The 14824-nt window shown below is 39.1% G+C and overlaps 1 protein-coding gene across 1 annotated transcript in view; it reads left to right on the forward strand.

The window, feature by feature from the left end:
* Positions 1–14824, forward strand: part of LOC109934240 (SEL1L2 adaptor subunit of ERAD E3 ligase) — a 29721-nt gene that overhangs the window by 13789 nt on the left and 1108 nt on the right. Inside the window, exons 9-14 of the mRNA XM_048601159.1 lie at positions 3447–3509; positions 3615–3702; positions 3803–3951; positions 10458–10623; positions 10727–10801; positions 12463–12635. Of these exons, the coding sequence (XP_048457116.1) occupies positions 3447–3509; positions 3615–3702; positions 3803–3951; positions 10458–10623; positions 10727–10801; positions 12463–12635 (714 nt within the window). The remainder of the gene's footprint in view (positions 1–3446; positions 3510–3614; positions 3703–3802; positions 3952–10457; positions 10624–10726; positions 10802–12462; positions 12636–14824) is intronic.

Here is a 14824-nt window from a genome sequence, read left to right on the forward strand (position 1 = left end):
CTGATGTTGCTTGGCGTGCTGTGTTCATCCAGCTCTACACCTTGTTACCTCCTGTAATTTAATTAGCATCTGGTTTTATTGTTTCTCGCAAACATTTCCTAACAGTGTGTAAACTTCTACTTGACTACTACACAATCTTTATTTCCATCTTTCTTCCCCTTTCAGATCTGATGGGAAACCTGCAACAGATACCATTTTGTTTAATTTACCATTTTTTCTTTCAAAAATATATTTTATTCATAAAAATCTTTATATACATAGTCACTGCAGCAGTTTGGTTCTGTAAAGTCTTAGCATATTAAGAACAAACAAACATTGGATTTTGTCACACATCTCCCTTGTCAGGAAAGTCAGTCTCAACCACACCCCTCCACCAACATCCCACCCCTGCAGCTGCTTTGAGGGCACTGTGTAGTGGCGCAGAGAGTCCAGGTCTACAAAAAGGATCTGATGGGCAGTGCCCTTCTCACCATCAGCCAAGCGATATCTTGGTGCTAATTCGAAAGTGCTGACGCTGAGGCATTCTGCCAAATGACTTTGATAGCCGATTGCCCCAAATGCCTGCTACGTTTACATGCAAATTTTGTTTGAAATGTTTGTGTTTCTCTGCACATGAGCTTTTTACTTTCTCCCTCCAATTGATCCTCTGCTGATATGCTCCTACCAAGAGAAAGAAAAACACTCCAAAGCCATTTTATTTAGTCGCTTGACAAGAAATCTGCTCCAGTTGACAGTAAACACATTTTACTACTTTTGTAAGTGTTTCCTTGCAGCACATGAACTGCTCTTGGAGCACTCAATCAATGATTTTTCAGTTTCTCTTCTTCCTCATGTTCATTTACATGCCCTTTTAACTGGGAATTGTTGTGTTCTTTCAATAAATAAATTCATTATTGAGTAACTGTCCAGTTAATTGGCACCTTTTAAATACATTTAATTTATTTAGTTAATGAATTCCTTTTCATTGAGACCTTTACAAGTGTTTCCTTGGAATATGTAAGCTTCAGCAGGTTCCACTCTTGTCTTTTTGTACAAAGGGAGCTATGCATATTCGAATTCATTAGTTAATTGCAGAGAAGCAATTAATTAGGCCCTGTTTTTGTTAATGAATAAATAATTCCTAAGAAAATAGTTCCATTTAATTAGGAACCTCTTAAGCATATTTTATTTAATTATTGAAGTGACTGTTTTGGTGAAATGCAAACTTTTCTGTCTATACGTAAAGGCTTTACACAGAATGTTGGGTAAATGTATGGGAACCTAATCTCCAGAACACTTGTAAAGTTCTCAGAATGCTTTGTTATAATAGCAAAAGAGGACTTAGCCACATACCATTAATCAGTGGCCCTGATAATCCATCATCCATTTCATGGTATAATACACCAATACCAAATTATAAAAAAGCAGACCTGCCAACTAATTCACTTTGCATATTACTTAATGTGGCTTCGGAATGATTACTCAGTTGTTGATCTGTTCAAACAACAAGTGATTTCGTATACATCAATAAACTATAAAGCTGGACATGACTGGGCCTTATGGTGGTGAAGCCATGATTCTGCATAATTTCTGTCACTTGTTCTCTTACAAAATCATTATAAGAGATGCTATTAACGCAGTTCCAGACACTGCATCTCACAAACTCTAATACTACACCTTCCCCACCCCTACACCTTGGCTTTGTCCCTTTTTGCAATTGAATTTATGTACTGTCACATCTCTCCCAAAATCTCTGATATCACAGATACAAAATTCCAGGAGGCTTCATAATTCTCCTTGATTGTATTCTTGTTAAACTTGGAAGTTCAGTATCCCTCTCAGAGCTCCCTTTTGTTGTTTTGGATCAGCTTCATTGAGATTTGTAGTATCTGGTTATTTCTTAATTTCTGGCTCAATGTGTGGTTCCAATTGTATGACTGTTTGCCGCATTTTATGAATAGAAGATTCCTCCTATTTCTACGTTAAGAACCTTAAGTATGTACTAATATCTCTGGGCTATTATTCCTTTTCTCTCATTCAGTTATCATGTCAAGATGGCAGCAGAGTAGGATGCTCCTGTCGGAGCTCCTCTGCTTCGCCTGTTCTTTATCCCCCTGTTTCTTTCTCTCCCTCTTTTATTTTCTCTCCCTCAGCACCGGAGCTGGCAGCAGGTCCACAGTAGTGAGCTCTCACGCCCTGGAACACCGTGGGCAGCGAGCCCTGCAGCAGTGCATGGGCTGTGAGCCCCAGAGCAGCACAGAGAGGAGCCCCGCAGCAGCACATGGGGAAAGCAGCCCCAGAGCATTGTACAGGCAGTGAGCAAGAGCCCGAGGTGGCGACAGAGAGGCCATGTCCCTGGAGCGACGGTGGCGGGTGGTTGGGGCAAGTCCTGGAGCAATGGAAGGGCCGAAGTATGAATCCCAGTACAGCGCAACTTACCTGGTTGCTGCTGAGTGCTGGTGAGGCGCAGACTGGAGGCTGGAGCGATGCTGGACTTGAGCCTGGTGTCATATGCTGAGCTGCTGTTATTGGACTATAATTTAAAACCTTTTCGCTATGTTGTAACTATCTCTGTAAGTAATTCTTATGCTTTCCTTTACTCCTCTTTGTGTAAACCACTGTATTTTTTTTTACTCTGTAAGAATTATACCCAGGTACTTGTATCTAAGATGGTGCCACTAAAAGGCAGCCATTGTAAAAACTTTTCGCTGTACTCCTATATTTCTGTATTGAAGTACAAATGACAATAAAGGATATTCTATTCTATTAATTTCACCTTCTATCAAACTGGATAGGCTCCAGATACAATATCTCCAGTTGGAGTTGGAAGACTTTTATTTTCAATAGGACTGTTCTTGTTCTTGTACTTTTTGATAATGCTGGACTTATAGCCCTGGAAGTAAAATTTTTTAAAGCTATATTTGGAGCTGTCTTCCCATCAACAGTTCTGATGCTGCCAACCCACATTTGCAGTAGTGTCAACCTGTAATTTAGGGGTGCAGTGGGTTTTTAATAGTCCTTTGATGCTTCAGACACCCCCCTTGGCTTCACCATTGGAATGGGGATATCTTGGGAGGGAACTTGCAAGATGAACAATTCCACTGGTGCTCAGCCAATTTTGTATCCTTGTCACCAATGTCCATTTTATTCCATGAGCTAGAACTTTTCTCACATGTCTGTTGTGTGGCACAATAATGAATGCCTTTTGAAAGTCCACGTGCACGGCATCAACTGCTTTACCCTCACTGAACCTGTTTGTTACCTCTGTAAAGGTGCTTCAGCAAGTTTGTCAAACATGATTTCCCTATTAGAAATCCATACTGGCTATTTCCAAACAGCCCACCTTTTTCCTGATTCTATCCTGAACAATTGTTTATGTGATTGTCATTTTCTAAATGGGGTCCACAGCCCCTACTTCCCTGTTCTTTCTGCCAATCTTCAATATTTTATCTAATATCATATTGCAGGGCAACCCTATTGGACTGACGGGTTTAGGATTAGCTTACCTTTATGGAAAAGGAGTGCCAGTGGTAAGTGTCCTTCTCTGGGAAATCTGTCTTGTATAATAGGAAACAAGACCTTACAATGTGTGTCTCTAATGTAGCACTCCTGTTTCATTTTACGTTCTGTTTCAGGATTATGAAGAGGCTTTAAAATACTTTAAGAAGGCAGCTGAGAAGGGCTGGGTAGATGGACAGTTTCAACTTGGAGTTATGCACTATGGTAAGGAGGAAAATGACGTCATTTTTGCAGTGCTACTGAAAAGTACATTACACAATACGCTGTGCCATGATTAATTGAATGTAAACAATTTTCATTGCAGCTGGCTTAGGTGTGAAGAAAGACTATAAAATGGCTGTCAAGTACTTTCACCATGCCTCCCAAGCTGGTCATGCCCTGGCCTTATACAATCTAGCTCAGATGTATGGGAGTGGAACTGGTGTGGTTAGATCCTGTCTCACTGCTGCTGAGGTAACAGAAACCAATACAATTGATTTTAATGGATTCAATTCAGTCAATTTGAATAGTAGAGTAAGGAAGACTGGAAGGAGAAAAGACAACTTCTTTCCTTCTGTGGACTTGTCAGATTTCAATCACTCACAAAAACATTCGCTGAGATGGAGTTGAAGTCTGGCCCATATTACCTGCAATATTATAGACCAAAAGCAACCGCATTTTTACTCCTTGCCATTTACAAAACATAAGAATATCCAACCTTGTATCTACATTCAATATTGGGGGTTAGTTAGCTCAGTTGGCTGTAGGGTTGTTTTGAGATGCAGCACGATGTCAACAACATGAGTTCAATTCCCACACCAGCAGAAGTTATCATGAAGGACTCTTTGTTTCAACTTCTCCCCTCATCTGAGGCCTGGTAATCCTCAGTGAAAACACTAGCAATCATCTCTCTCTCTCTCCATCTCTCTAATGACAGAGAGCAGCCCTATGGTCCAACAGAACTATAGTAACTTTAACCTTGCTATTCATCCTTAACTTACATTGTACGTTTTTAATCCGTTCTGGTTGTCCTATTCACTGGGCAGTTTTCTAGTCCAATTAGTTCAGGAAAAATCATTCACAGAATCATTAAGAATCATTCACAGATTCCTTTATTATCTCCCATTTATGCTCAATCCTGTTCTTAATCAAATTATCATTTCAGCTTTCCTTTAGAAATATTGATGAATGCACATCTGGCTGTGGTTCCACCCATATATTCATAATCCTTGGGGAAATAAATGTCTTTATTCTCAAATTGTAATTGAATTCACTTATGCTAGAATATTATTATATTTTGAGTTTGCATTGTGATCCAAATAATTGGTTTTCATCTAGATTAGGAATGTTTTTCTGGAACATAAATCAATTTTATTCTGAAGGTTGCTTCAAATTTAGATGCTCAAGTCCCACAATTACCCCATCACTGTACTTTAAACACTGTCCAGGGCCACTTGATCTTTCTCCATACTACATTAACCCCTCTCCTCCAACTCTTTATTACTGGTCTCCCATCTCCTTACATGAAAGCTGACACAGTGTTAGCTTGTCATGTCATCATACCACAGGAACATAGGAGTGAGAGTAGGCCATTCAGTCCCTCAAGCTAGCTTCATTGTTCTAGATAATAACTGATCATCTACCTCAATACCACTTTCCCACATTATCCCCATATCTCTTGATGTCATTTAGAAAGTATCTAGAACTCTATCAAACCCTGTCTTTCATGTATTTAATAACTGAACTTTCACAACTCCCTGGGATAGAGAATTCCAAAGATTCACCATCCTGCAAATGAAGAAGTTCATTTACATCTCAATGCTAAATTGCTTGCCTTCCATTCTGAGATTGTGTCTTTGGTTCTCAATCTGAGTCTAGAAATCATATCATCCTTTCTGCATCTACTCTATCTCTAAGAACTTTGCAAGTTCCTATGAGATTGCCAAATAGAGACTATAGGCCCAGTTCCCTCAAACTCTCCTGTTGTCCAGTCCCATTATTCCAGGTATGGTTCCAGTGAAACTCCACTGCACTCCCTTTCAGGCAAGTACATCTTTCCTTAGGTAAGGAGACTGAAACTAGGCACAATGCTCCAAGTGCAGTCCCATCAGTGTTCTATTCAATTAAAACAAGAATTCTTCCCTTCCAGGCCACCCAAGAGGACCTTTTCCATATCATTCAGTTGGTAATATTTGCATGGGCCAAGTGACAAATGCAGAATTTACCAGGGGAACTACTTTCAGCACTATCTCTGTCAATGAAGATACCAATTTGATAGAACACAGTGTTTTCACTGGACGTGAGTCTTCCCTTGAGTTCAATACAGCTTCAATTCCTGTGGAGATTCATGTTGACCTATTCACCTACTACCCACAGAAATATCAATGGTTGGCACTCAGGATTTAGTTTGCTATCTGAACACTGAAACATCATTATGCTCCTTAGCAGCCATAATTCAGGAAGCAGCCATAATTCAGGAAGCGGCCACGATGTCTTCCTTGTGTGTTGCAACAGGGAACAGGATGATACTTAAGCAACTAGACGCATACTTGCTTTTCAACTTCAGCACCTCTACCAATTAAACTGTGCCTTACAGATTTAGATAATGGAAGTGTAGGTGTATAAGAGCAGTGATTGGATGTCATGATTCAAATGGTATCTCCCAGAGCCTGATACAGTCTCCACCCTGAGTCGCATATGCATGATAGGCACTAGACAAAAGTGAGCAAGGCATTTACATTTACTTTTCTTCTGCGACTAGAAAACCTCTTCATTGTTTGCAGCAGGCATGAAGGAGCTAAGAAACTACAATGGCTCAACCGGTCTTCATCCAGGCAGTTTTCACCATGATTTCATTGTATGGTGAGACTCAGCCCTCTTCCTTGGTGTATCTTCTTGTAACAGGGACCCCAACTCTCCAGCTTCAAATTGGATCATGCTGCCCATGTGCTTTTATTGTCTAATTGTGAAGTCAGAACTCAAACTGAAACCAGGATTGATAGATCATGTTTTGTGTTGTTTTGATTTGGTTTAAACAAAGTGTTCTTTCACTGAAAAATAAACATTGAATACAGCAGATTTTGCTTTATTAACAAAAGAAATGAAGATAAAATAGAATTAATTAAACTATCGACCTATAACACAAATTCAAGTGTTTTTAAGCACATGGTAAAAGGATAATCCCATTAATCCTGAAAACTCCTTTATAAATTGAAAAGAAAATAGTTTTCATACAGTACCCAGAATAAACCCCTGGCACAGTACAAAAAAATCCTACCTTGTACAGAATCAAAATTATCACTAATAAAGTACTCACAGCAGAGTCCTTGTCTTTACCACTTTAATAGGTTTAAGTCACTTGTGACTTTACTTATAGAGTGGAACTGCTGAAAGTTACTCAACTTTAAGTAACCCTTTCAGGGTTTTATCCTAACAATTCTGGTTTGGAATAAACACCAGCACTTTACTCCAAAATAATCTAGTTTCATTATATCCTTCCCTTCTCAGAAGCATTTGTTGATACAGACATGGTCATCCAAGGACTTCCCAGGATTGCTCAAAATTCAAACTAAAACAAAATAAATCTCTCTTAGCATGGGCATTAAGCACAAACAAAATCATATTCCAGAAATCTCTAACAAACTTTCAGGCCCCATTATTTATCTTGCTGGGTCACAAAACAATCTAAGGCAAACAAAAATCCGTCAGTGCTGCAATAAAATCCATTTATCCTAAATTAGACCTCAAAACCTGTTTTAAAATAAATCATCCTGGCTACAGGAATTGATACAAGTTAATCATTAACTTCAGGCACACAGAAAACTCACATGTTAGGAATTCAAAAACCAAATGCCCAAACTTAAAATGATGTTAAAAATGAATATAAATCATACATTGCACATCACAATTGACTGCAGAACTTTAACATTAGATCAGCAGACCCATTTAAAAATCACAGTTGCTAAGCTAATAAATCACAAGGCAACGATTGCATGCTTAAATGGTGGCAACAAAAATGAAGTGTTTTATCATTGTAACACAGAGTCGGGTATTGCTAGAAATACTTTTGGTGCTTTTGTCATTAAAACGAAGTGTTTTTTGTCCTTTACAGAATATTTATTGAATGGCTACCTTTGTCCTTGAAGTTGAAGCCATCTCTCAGAATCATTTTAAATTAATTGGAACAGATTGTGTGTTTTTTCAGGGAAGGAGTCCTGAAACCAGTGACAGGATTCCTGGGACCATTTAATGTACCCCAGAGAGAAACCATTTTTAAATTGCTTTTGTACTTGGGCTCTTCCAAAGCAATTGGTAATAATGGTATTGCAAAAAAAGCAGCTGGAGGAGATACAGAAGAAGTCAACAACTCTATGGTTACATACAACCACTCACATGCAGCTGCTCAGAGTCAATACAAAGCATTTTGGGATTAGTTTAATGTGGCATGTTTGCACACAAAAGCATAGAATCCCTACAGTCTCGAAGCAGACCATTCAGTCCATCGAGTCAACACCGACCCTCCAAAGAGCATCCCAACCAAACCCAACTTCTACCCTGCATTTCCCATGGCTAACCCACCTAGCCTGCATATCCCTGGACATTATGGGTAATTTCGCATGACCAGTCCACCTAACTGCACATCTTTGTGGGAGGAAACTGGAGCACCCAGAGGAAACCCACGCAGACACGAGGAGAACGTGCAAACTCCACACAGACAGTTGCTGGAGGATGGAATCGAACCTGGGTCCCTGGCACTGTGAGGCAGCAGCACTAACCGCTGAGCCCCTGCGCTGGCTTTACTGTCTTTTTTTTAAATTTTAAGATCAAGAAAAGTTACAATTACAACGCTGACAGTATACCATTGAACTGCACCTTAGTTTATTTATTAGCACATTTTTGTTCTGTTTTATAATATGAGTTACTACAAAAGGTAAATTTCAATAAATGAGAATCACGTCATATTGAGTTCGGTATCACTATTTCCGTAGTAGTAGTATTTGGTCAGAATGGAGGGTTTACTTATAGAGATAGACAAATGATGCTCAACCTATACAAACATCCAGCATTAAAACCTCCAAGACATTTTAATATTCATTGCAGAGGTTTCTTTCATGTGATACACTTCGTTTAGACAACATATTTAATTTAGTTATTTGAAATAAAACATGCTTTTATTGTGTTTGATGATTGAATCAGTACCTAGGCATATCTTTCATTTTAGTAGTTGCTTTTATTAAGTGGGAGATATGCTGGGTGTTATTAACAATTTGTTTTATTGATCCACCTGCGTGACTATGATTGTATTTAAAGAATCTCATTAATGCTAATTTTAGGGAATTCTCTGGCAGTCTATCAAGCAACTTACAAATTGAATATTAACTCAGTTTAACAGTTAAATCAGTTTTTTAAATGAAATCACTTTGTTGTGCAGAGCATGGATATTGCTGAAAAGAGAGATATGTACTGAAGTTTTTCATCTTGCACTCATTCCGCAAAGATGAGAATATCAAATTTCAAACAATCCCAACAATTTATACTACTGCAGCCTATGTATGGATTTCCTAACACACTTTAATATTGTGCATCCTCCACTCAGATTCAGTTTTTAAGATGGATATGAGCTCCCTTTCCTTGAGAGGTTGGTTGAGAAATCCAGTAAAATGGGTTCTGCACGGCTGTCTACCACAAGCTTAACTTTACCGGTCCATATATATGTTGGGATTCCTACACTTCCATGTGCTACAAGAGTGGCCTTATCAGCAATCCTGTCAATTGAGCCTCAGTCATTTGTTCACCTTGAAAGCTTGATGCAGAAATCGAGGGCATCACAGCTACCTGGTAGGACAGTGGCTAGCCTGATCAGATCATTGCTCACTGTGTATCATGCAAATTTACAAACAGGCCACAGGCTGACATTTTTGGATTTGAAAATTGCTCAGTTCACCTCAAATTACTCCGCATAGGTGAAGTATTTCATAACTTTGAACAAGTTAAAGAAGCCTTTTTGTACTGCTACTATGCAGTAGTTGTTTGACTGATGTTTTCCACCAACAGAATGCTGCCGTGAGTTCAAGAAGGTGCTCCCCCTCATGGGGTTCAGTTTTGCTCAGTTAACTGGACAGATGTATTGTGAAGCAGTGTGATGCCAACAGCATTGGTTCAATTCCCATCACTGACTGAGGATACCATGAAGGACTCTCCTTCTCAACCTCTCCCCTCACCTGAGGTGTGGTGGCCCTCAGGTTAAATCATGCTCAGTTATCTCTCTCTAGTGAGAGAGCAGCCTGTGGTCTAGAAAGGCTATGGTGACTCCCACTCACACTGTCTTTATGCCACAGTTGAACAAAATCAATTTCAGTGCCCATGTGATGCTCAGTATATTGGCTGTCTGCTCCAGTGATTGGCTGATCAAATCAAAGAGCTTACTCCTTCAGTTATTTGTAGAGGAGGAGTTCGGACTGTACTGAACAATAACATGCTTTTAAACATCAAAACATCTGGTGTAAGAGATGATTCCTGAATTGGACAGTTGCTAAACAATTACAAATATGCTAAAAGCTACATTAACAACCAATTTAAGATAATCAGTTGAGTTCATAACATGGCTATTTTTGCTTGCTAGGAGTGACAAAAATTCACATGCATGAAAGCTGCAGATGAAAGGAATATATTCAAAACTTACAGCTTTGTTAAATTACCCAGGTATTTGGGAAGACAAAAGTTCACTTTCCCTTTCTGCATGACAACATCTCAGCCCCTCTGCGTATATTGCCAACTGCTGCAGTATAAATTGCTGCAATCATTTAAAGTTTGACATTCTTATGATTATCTTGCTGAAAAAAAAACCTTTGGCAACACATCACTTTATTCAACATTTTTTTATTGAATTAAATTTGGTTCTTATTTCCAAACTTTACATCTTATCTTTCATTTACCTATTTGCTTTCAATCTTTAATCTATCAATGTTTTCGTTGTTTAGCTGTATAAGAATGTTTGTGAACGAGGCCAATGGACTGAGAGATTCTTATCTGCATATTTTGCTTATAAGGAGAACAACATAGATTCTGCCTTTCTTCAGTATTTATTCCTTGCTGAGCAAGGATATGAAATGGCTCAAAGCAACGCAGCATACATTCTAGAATATGGTAGGTTCAGAAACTAAACACTTAATCTCCCCAAAAATTCTTTCTTTGCATTTTTTTTTAAAAAGAAAAGTAAAATCTGTGAAATGTACTGTTGTTTTAATAGAGCAGTCTGCACTCCTCTCACAGATTGATTGCTACCATATGGCTCTGATATACTGGAACCGAGCTGCAGCTCAAGGTACAGGTGTATATATAAGGTACATGACAGAAAACTACCAGTTTATCTGAAAATAAAATGTTAATTTTGGACATGGTAGCTCACAAAGACTCAAAGTACCAGTGGGTTATTAGTCCTCTTTATAAGTGTTTGTATAAAAGGTATATATCAGGAACTTATAGTTTACAGAAAACAACTTGAGTAATTTATGTTGGCCTGAATTCAAGTGATCTATTTTCATAAATTACTGTTCGAAGGCATATTTTACTTACAGTCATAGAATTGCACAGCACAGAAACAGACCCTTTGGTCCAACTTGTCCATGCCGACCAGATATCCTAAATTAATCTAGTCCATTTGGCCCATATCCCTCAAAACCCTTCCTATTCATGTACCCATCCAGATATATATGGTATAAAATTATTATTTAAGTAACTTTAACGTTAATTAAAACCGTTTGGATTTCCCCATTTAGCTGGCTTTGGAGTGATATGATTTAGATATCAATTTGTATGCTGTAGTTATATCTGGTGAAATAAAACAAAAGAACTGTGGATGCTGAACATCTGAAACAAAAACACAAATTGCTGAAGAAACTCAGCAGATCTCTGAAAGTTTTCTCTCCACAGATGTTACTGGTTTCAGTCTGAGGTGACAGTCACAGAGACAAATTTTGTAACAGAGCAAAGTACATGGATAATCAAAAATTGCTTAGGGGTTTGCTTGCTGTAATGACATTGATAGTTATTCCACAAGCGTATTTAGCTGCTTGTTGTTATCAATGTGACCAACATGTGCTTAGTGTTACCAATTCTGAAGGTTTTGGTACTTTGTCTGACTGCATAAGGTTGTATTAAAAATGATACCAATTAATAAGACAATATTGGCACCAGTCAATAGTCTTCAATTTCTCCCAAAAGTCCTAACATGATTATAGTAACTGTTAGCAAAGATACATATTTCAAAAGCACTCACCATTCACTTCTCAGCCCTGTTCATCTTCCACGTAACCTTTTATGTTCAACTGGACGTATCCAAATTCCCCTTCCTACAGCGCAGTCCACCAGATTCAGGTACGAATCATTGATGTGAAGGCCGTGCACACTATTTCCCTATATAGGAGCAGTATCAATGGAGTTCAGAAAAAAATGTTATTTTCAAGTCCCTTTCGATTCTGAAATCTGGACTCAAAGCATTTCTCTCTTCACAGATGCTACCAGACCTGCTGAGTTCCTCTAGCACTTTGTTTTTATTTCATGGTTTGCTCATTGCAGGCCATCCATCTGATTTCTCACTTTGCCATTACACAAAATTTAAAAATTATCTGTACTTCCCAAGTTGCAATGAGAATGCTTGCTTGGTCTGCTCCCTGCAGGATAAGTTTCTCTTCTACCCCACCTCCCACTCTTAGAATTGCTGCTGTCCCACCTCCACTCCCTTTCCTAAACTTGAGAGCTTTTGGGTTGACTGAATACATCATGTCAGGTTTCCACCAATGTTGTAAGGGAGAGGGGTAGGAGACCCAAAATTTTTTTTGAAACTGTAGTATTCCACAATGTTTTGTAAAGAAATCATCAAAACTTAACAGTGAGTTGATATAAATATGGCAAGTCAGTTAATTTGTAATCTATGGATAAACAACATGCTTCAATCACATTTTAAAACATTGTTTTGCCCACTAGGTTATTCCTATGCCAGGATTAAACTGGGTGATTATTATTACTATGGCTATGGAACAAATGTAGATTATGAAACAGCTGCGATTCACTATCGTTTAGCTGCAGAACAGCAACACAGCGCACAAGCTATGTTCAATCTAGCGTACATGTATGAACATGGTCTTGGGGCAGAGCAGGTAAGGATCAGTTATCTCTCTCTTCCCTGAATGAAAATATACATCATTTTTCAATAGGCCTTATTTAAATTATTCATATGACAAAACACCTTTAAAAACAGTCACTGTTTGAGAAAACATCACTTCTTCAAGCCATTGTGTCAACCATGGTCACCAACCTCATTTCATCTGGCAATCTCCTCACCACTGCCTCCAGAACTCATCTCTTCCTACCTTGACTCAGTCCAGTCCCTGCCCACTTACATCAACTATTCCTCAGACACTTTACGACAGCTTGAGAATTTCTAGTTTGCAGGCTCCAGCCACCTCCTCTTTACCATGGATGTGCAATCCCTTTACACGTCCATCCTCAACCAGGATGGTCGCAGGGCTCTCGGCTTCTTCCTGGAACAAGGGCTTGAACCGTCTGCATCCACCACCAGCCTCCTCCACCTGGCTGAGCTTGTCCTCACCCTGAACTTTTCTTTTAACTCCTCTCACTTTCTTCAGGTCAGAGGGGTGGCCATGCGTACACGCATGTGTCCCAGTTATGCCTATCTCTTAATGGGGTACATGGAACATTCCTAGTTCCAGTCCTATTCCAGGCCCCATCCACAACTCTTTCTCGATGATGTCATCAGTGCTGCCTCCCTTCCTCGTCCAGAATTGGAAACTTTTATTGAGTTTGCTTCCAATTTCCGCCCCTCTCTCACCTTCACCTGGTCCGTGTTTGACTCCTTCCTTCCCTTCCTCGACATCTCTGTTTCCATTTTTGGGGATGGACTGGCCAGCAATATCCACTGATTCACAGTTACCTGGACTATACATCCTCTCACCCTGCTTTCTGTAAAGACTCTATTCCTTTCTCCCAGTTCCTCTCTCTCCGTTGGCATTTGTTCCAATGATGCCAACTTCGACAAGGGAGACTCCGAAATGTCCACCTTCTTCCTTAACCGAGGATTCCCCAGCATTGTTGTTGACAGGGCTTTCAGCTGGATCCGACCCATCTCCTGCACTTCAGCCCTCACCCCTCTCTTCCTTCCTGCAAAAGTGATAGAGTCCCCCTTGTCCTTACCTACCAATCCTACCAGCATCTACACCCAGAGGATCATTAGCTGCCATTTCCACCACCTTCAGTGAGATGTCACCAGTTCTGAGGAAGGGGCACTCAACCCGAAACATTAACTGATTTCTCTTCACAGATGCTGCCAGACCTGCTGAGCTTTTCCAGCAACTTCTATTTTTCTGTCACTTCTTCAAAAACTGTAAAACACTTGGGGATGTGAGGGGCTACACTTTAAAGTTACGTAACTCTTTCGATGGGTTTAAATGACCTCCAAAATTGCATGACTTTTAAAAATATTATTCAACACACGAGAACTGCCCATGTGGAATTTATTGGCCTTAGCTACTTGACTTGAGTAGATGATGATGGATCATCTTGAACCATTCAGTCCTCAAGATGATGCTCGAAATTGTGGAACCTGAACGCAAATGCCAGGGTGTTCCTTCATTGTTGTGTATGATGATGTGTGACTTAGAAGGAAAGGGAAGTTTTAAAAACAGAATTATGGCCTCTTTCTTGCTGTAACCATTCTTTGGCATATGCTTAGGTTTATGCAACTGATACGTTTTAAACCACACTAGCTAATGTTTGGATTTGGTACTCTTTAATCCTCATCCAATTAAAAAACTGAACCAGAAATTAGATTATTTCACATGGGACAAAAAGTGTCCTTGCCTTTCTATTCTCATCAATCATGCTGCTTGTTCCCTATAAGATTGAGAACAGGGATAAAATGATATTGTAAAGGTGTTTTGGATATCTGTAGAGTCATGACAGTTGTTTGCTCTTTACAACACTGATAAAAGTATATTTTTCATATGGAATATCAGTTCTTTGCAACCAGGGTTAAGTATTATTAATCGACATTAATATATAATTTTAAATCTCCACACTTTAGTTCTGGGATTGTCACTGTTTTGACAAGGTTGGGATGATAAGGACATAAATTCTTTCTTCCATAAAAACTGTACATAGTGCTCCTGGTCAATTAAAGGACCCAATGTCTTCACAGATCTCAAAGCTTTTCATTTTCAGTCTTACTAAAAGTCCAATCTACCCGTAAATATTATAGCTAAACAAAAATTTCCCAACATCAGTACAAAATGTTCTGTTTTACCAGATTGATCCTGTTCCCCTTTCTCTG

This window comes from Rhincodon typus, chromosome 9, assembly GCF_021869965.1.
Source record: "Rhincodon typus isolate 14 chromosome 9, sRhiTyp1.1, whole genome shotgun sequence".
Classification (NCBI taxonomy): domain Eukaryota; kingdom Metazoa; phylum Chordata; class Chondrichthyes; order Orectolobiformes; family Rhincodontidae; genus Rhincodon; species Rhincodon typus.